The sequence below is a fragment of the Coturnix japonica genome, chromosome 2 (genome assembly GCF_054131305.1).
Source record: "Coturnix japonica strain WE chromosome 2, WE-NBRP24, whole genome shotgun sequence".
Classification (NCBI taxonomy): Eukaryota; Metazoa; Chordata; class Aves; order Galliformes; family Phasianidae; genus Coturnix; species Coturnix japonica.
This window is the reverse complement of record NC_140664.1, coordinates 85,463,703-85,469,702: the sequence shown is the minus strand read 5'-3', so window position 1 is coordinate 85,469,702 and position 6,000 is coordinate 85,463,703. Positions and strand designations below refer to the sequence as shown.

The window sequence follows — 6,000 nt, the reverse complement described above, 5'->3', positions numbered from 1 at the left end:
ACGATGGATCCCTACATGGACCTGTCTAGCTAAAACACAAAAAGACTGCAGCAGACACATAAAAATAGAAGAATGGAAAAAGAGCAATATAAAAATATATATAGTTGCATAATTATAACAGAAATAAAGCTAAAATTGTTGTCATACAACTGATAATCTTGATGAAGGCTGACTCAAATCTGGTGTACTAGCATTCTTATGGAATGACCTTCCTCCCTTCCAGTATTTATAAGTCATGAACCAGGTAATGAGGAATTTTGGCAGCTGTCAAATGCTTGTTTTTGTATGTTATATCATGAATTTGTTCTACAACAGTAGTGGAACAGATGCAACATTGTTCCAGTCTTATTTTCTGTATTTAGACAGCAAACAAACTATAAATAATCAGCCACAAGACAATCATGGAATGTCATCATGAAGAATATTTAATAATACGAGTGATCAACTCAGCTTAGCTTTCCATAGCGGAATAAATTGATTAATAATGCCTTTAGTTGCTTGAAGGTAAGCCCTGATACAACCATAATTAAGCACCAAAAGGCAACTATTTTCAAGTCCATCTTTATTCAAGGTAAAATAAAGCATACAATAGTGAGATAGGGAGTCTAAATATTTATCATTAAAAGACAGGTATAAGAGTGGCGCTTGATTCAATTTAACAAATTATTATCACTCTAAGTATTAGCCTATGTAAGCCTGTTAAGCAAGTTCACTGAGAATGATTTACTAAAATTAGCATAACAGAGTCTACAACTTAGTAAGCATATTTTTATAAAGCGATACACCCTATATTTAACTGATGCAAATATTTAAAATCAGAAAAGAATAGTCAGAAACCTTTTTTAAACACTATTTGACATCACAGAGAAGTGCTACCCCACGCAGTACCCAGTGCTCTGGAGGCTGAAGGGTCCTAAGATCCACAGCAGCAATGTAATTCGCATCTGTTCGAACAGCCTTCTTGTAGACTGGACACGAATATAGGCATGGATCTTTTGAAGCTGAGATGACAGAAAAGATGTTGAAGAAAATTAAACTGGGTTATAAAAACAGGACCTTAGTGGACTGGGCACAAGGAAATATAAAACTGAATCAAAGTTCAATCACACACATTTCTCCACTACCAAAGAAAAAAATTTTACCTTGATTCTTGCACTTTTCACTACCATGCTATTGCTGATGAAGGCTACATACTACTCGAAATTCTGGGAGATCTGGGATTTAGTATCAGCCACCAGAAAAAGGATATAGCAACAAATGTAAATGGACACTCTCGCCTGAATTACTAGTTCAACCCACCCATTGAACAGTAGGTATCAATAATATATTGTTATCAGGCCAAATATATATATATATATATATATATATATATATATACACACATACATATATATATATATATACACACATATACATATATACATATATATATATAAAATATATAATATATATATAATATTATATATAATATTATATATATTATATAGTGTATGTGTGTGTGAAAACATATATATATATATATATGTCAGACATATATGTGTGTGTGTTACATATATAATTTTTTTTCCATATATACATATGGGAAAACAGTGAACAATCTGTTTTGAAATGTGTTTAATATTTCAGAATGTAAATCACTGACTTCTTCACTTAGTAATCAGAACAATAGTCTAGTCTTCCTTAATATGTCAGTGTTCGTTATTTGGTATACTGACTGTTTCCACAGTGATTATGTCTCTTATAAAATATTACCTACACAAAACCCTAGCAAAATATCATGTTAACAGTCTCTGCTCTGGAGATGGAACATTTTTCAACAGAAGTTTCCAATTTTACACTCAGTATTGGGTATTCCAACCCTATTGCATGTCTCTCTTATCCCTTCCTATTTTACACACACATACCACAAAAACAAACAATCTAATTCATACATTTCCACAAAACAAGTTTTTTGTTGTCCTTTGCCCTCATAATTTCCTTTCAGTTCTTACAGCCACTTTCTACCTCAAAGACCAAAACATGTGATATTCCATCACATCCCTCCACTGCCTGTTTGTGTTAACTCAGCAGAGCCCAGTCCAGGAAAAAAAAAATAAAAAAAAATAAAAAAAAAATTAAAAAAAATGGAGTGTACCGTTTTATATATAAAACAGTACACATATAATACATTATCTATAAATACTCTAAATGTATGATACATGTTATATATACATATATCTATGTTGTGTATACATATATTTATATACACGAAAAACTGGTACATTACATTGTTTTTTATTGTATGGGAAAAGCTACTTGTATTGAGACTGCAGAGGTTAAAGAGTTTGCACATATAAATTTTGATTCAAGGGTCTTCTCAATCTAGAAGCTGCATTCTGCAAATATCCAGATTTCTGATCTATATCAAATATCATATCAAATCTTTACCAAGCACTTCAATATATTGGTGAGAAAATAGACTAAATCACTTCAATGCCGCAAATTACTCATATACTCTGAGGAAAGTAAGCAATGGTATCTCCAAAGTTGTATATTAATAGCATGAATAACATGTATATTAATGTTAAAATTATGAATTTCTGCCAAGTATTAAGACCTTTAATCACAATGGAAGTCTGAAGGCAAGCACGTTTGTCATGAGGCAAAGAACAGTTTGCCTGCAATATGTTTTAGTTCTTAATACAATTAATCTATCTAAATATTAGGGCAAGAAGTACAAGTACCCATTATTAATTATCAAGGAAAGCCAATAGCTTGTTTATTATGGAAGAATAATAAGTCCCCCTTGTTGAAAAAGATTCAGTATGTTTACATGAATAGGATACAGCCTGATGAAATTCCTAAAGCCCGAGTCTTTTTTTGCCGTTGAAATAAAAGGGTGACAATGAAGTCTATCAAATTAATGTATTTTATAATACAACTACTTACTGTTATTCTCTGCATATATCCTTATAACTGGCATCATCTCGAAGAGCACCTTGGGCTTAGATTCAGTCAGCCTCATGTTCCTTCTGTCCCAGCTAGCTCCTTCCAAATACAGCCCATACACATAGACACCTTCCACAGGAGGACCTGTGATATCATCCTTCATCCATTTAGTGACCTCATTGCACAGTACTACACTGTCAAGAGCCCATCCTTTGTTAGCCCTTGTTATTTCCTGCCCAAAACAGATAAAACTATGAACAATGCAGACCAACAGAGATACTTACTGTCCTCTTTTAAAGCAAAAAGTGGCTCACTTACTAAAGTGTGCTGAGCAAACAACACAATCCACAGGAACACATACATAAATAAATGCTCCAAACTTCATACTTGTAAAGTATAAATAAATCAATCAATAAACCAATCTACTGAATTGCAAAAGTTTAAAAAAAAAAAAAAAAAAAGATGAAAATAAGTTCATGAGATATGAGACAGTAATTATCCACTCTAACTTAGTAATATTGCAAGGTGGTATCTAAATACATAAGGCCAACCTCAAAGAAGGAAAAGTAAATTAACAAATAAGTGGTTGATAATGAAAAAGCATGTGTGGCAGAATAACACTCAGAAAGTGTTAAACAGTTACAGTCGTACATCTTCCCGGTTGATAAGATAGAGTCATGTGCATAACTCAGCATTCAACACAGCAGTATATATGTAAATAATAAAAAGTATGTCTAGTAACACACAGAGTGAGATTTTAAACACTGTTTACCTGTCTCATTGCAGTTAAAAATCCTTGAGGATTAAAAAACCCTGTTATCCAGAAGCAGTTTGGTCGGCTTTCAAAAACCCAACTGTAAAACTGGTTGTTTCTTTCTAGAAGTTCAGTAAACCAAAATCCAAGTGTACTGGAAGCCCAAGATGCCTGAAGAATAACAAACAACATGTTCATTTCCTAATCTTGTTCAGCAGTTTTAAATCATATTCATGTCAATAGAAAGCAATTCTTCAAAAGGTAGTAAACAACATAATATCAGTAAAGTATATTTAAAGTTCATTTTTCATATGTTAAATTTTAGTCTGATAGTTGCCTCGCACTGAAACCTGAAGAAAATTCTTGTTCTGTTCAGATTTGTGGCTAGTATCTCATTAAGATATGCTTAATGCTCCCTGTGGTAATTGTCTACTTTATGACATTTTTGCAAAATTAGATAACTGTATGAACTAGGGAGAATTATTGTCTATGTGTCTTTCTAAAGTCAGAGTCAATGCATCAAGTTAATAGGATTTCTGCTGAATCTATTCCATTTTTTTCTGTGGGGGAAAAAAAAAAAAAAAAAGTAAGGAAAATTGAGCTTATACTATGGAAAGATTTGTGATTATTTCACTCTGAGTAGTCTTATTACACTTGTGCTATGAAGCATCTGTTATGCTCTCTGTTTTGTACCATGAAAACGCTTTGTTAATAAAAACAAAACAAAACAAACCTCTCTACATTTATTTCCATCAGTCGCTATTAACAGTTCTCATTCTCCCTGAAAACAATTTCTATTTCCGATTTGTAAGTGAAAGAGTAGAACAATCAAATTACATTCTTTAAATCAAAGAGAGCTGTCAGAGTTCAACCCAAGGATTGAAGACAAATCTAATACAATGAAATCTTTTAAATTAAGAAACTTAATTGCTTTCAAAAAAAATTAGCTGGATGGCTGGTTAATGTTTTCAAATATAATCAAGTATTCACACTAAAATACAGAAGTGGAAGAGCTCTTCAGTTATCCCAGCAGCTAGCTAACTCAAAGGAAGCCCAGTTCTATCTGAAGTTAAGGGGAGCACATGTATGTCCATTAAACAACCCTAACTGAGTTGTCCAGTGAGTATGAATATCTCAGTATGTAAAAAAAAATTACAGTATGGAGCTTAATAAAACCCAATGCCACTTCTATCCATCAGACACTCTTTCCTCTGAGACAGATAGCATTTTATTTTATTCTGTATCAGTGTATAATTATTATGGAAATATTTAATTTTACCTCAGCTTGAAAATAGCACCACCAGGGCAGCTAGCCTAGCACAATGCTAGAATACGAAAATCAATTTAATTGATATTAACTTGTTGTAGTAAACACCACTTCCATATCAACCATAGCAAACCAAGCAAAATGACATGGTCACGACTTTGTAAGTCTTCAGAAGGGCCATGACAACGGCTAAGGGACTAGAGCATCTATCATATGAGAAAGGCTGAGAGAGCTGGGACTGTATAAGGTGCAGAGAAGAATGCTCAGGGGAGATATTATCAATGCTTATAGCTCATGAGGGTAGAATGAAGGTTACAGAGTTTAGGCTCTTCACAGTGAAAGGACAATAGGCACAATACAAAGCATTTATTTAGATTCAAGAAATTGCTTTTTTTCTTTTTTTTTTCTTTTTTTTTTTCCCCCCCTCAGTGAGGGTGATTGAACATTAGAATCCAGGGTGGATAGCAAAGATATTGACTTCATTCATGGAGAATCCTCCTTAAAGAAGTGTGATTGGACTAGACTATCACCAGAGCTCCCTTCCAACCTCTACTATTCTGTCCTAATCTCAAATAATAGCAACACTGTACTCCATCAGTGTGGGTGCTATTTTTGAAAATCTATCATCGCATTTAATGTTATATTCTTCTCTCTAGCCTTCTAAACGCCATCAAGATGTGCACTTACTTTTTTCCAGCTTGTAGGAATCCTCCCATCATACATGCAGTCTAAAGCATCCCTCAGATTTTCACTCATAACAATTGTCCCATCAATGGCAAGTTTTAGATCAGTAAGAGTGCTTCTAACTAATGAAATAACTCTCTGCATTTGTTCGATCTCCTGTCGCAAAAATATGTTCATAGGCTGAAAAGGTCCCATGTTCTTCAGCTTCTCTTTTACCTGTAAGTAGTAAACCAAAGACCCTTCAACAGAAATAAAAGCCAAAGGTGGATATATGTCAAGGTCAGGCATTGATACAATTTTTAAAATATAATACTTTTACTAAAGAAGTTAAATGGTCAGCTTGTTATATTTCTCAAGTGCTCTGCAA

At 33.3% G+C, this 6,000-nt stretch overlaps 1 protein-coding gene across 7 annotated transcripts in view; it reads right to left on the bottom strand.

Annotated features, from left to right (window-relative positions):
• Window positions 1–404: 404 nt before the first annotated feature.
• Window positions 405–6,000, bottom strand: part of DNAH5 (dynein axonemal heavy chain 5) — a 113,583-nt gene continuing 107,987 nt past the window's right edge. For 6 of the 7 annotated variants that reach the window (XM_085537852.1, XM_032442468.2, XM_085537853.1 and 3 more), the window contains 4 exons: window positions 5,637–5,849; window positions 3,701–3,853; window positions 2,929–3,160; window positions 405–1,001 (listed from right to left, as the gene is read on the bottom strand). In XM_085537852.1, the coding sequence (XP_085393978.1) occupies window positions 850–1,001; window positions 2,929–3,160; window positions 3,701–3,853; window positions 5,637–5,849 (750 nt within the window). In that variant the 3' untranslated portion in view covers window positions 405–849. Of the gene's footprint in view, window positions 1,002–2,928; window positions 3,161–3,700; window positions 3,854–5,636; window positions 5,873–6,000 lie in introns of all 7 variants that reach the window. The other variant, XR_014942820.1, reaches the window with a different exon arrangement.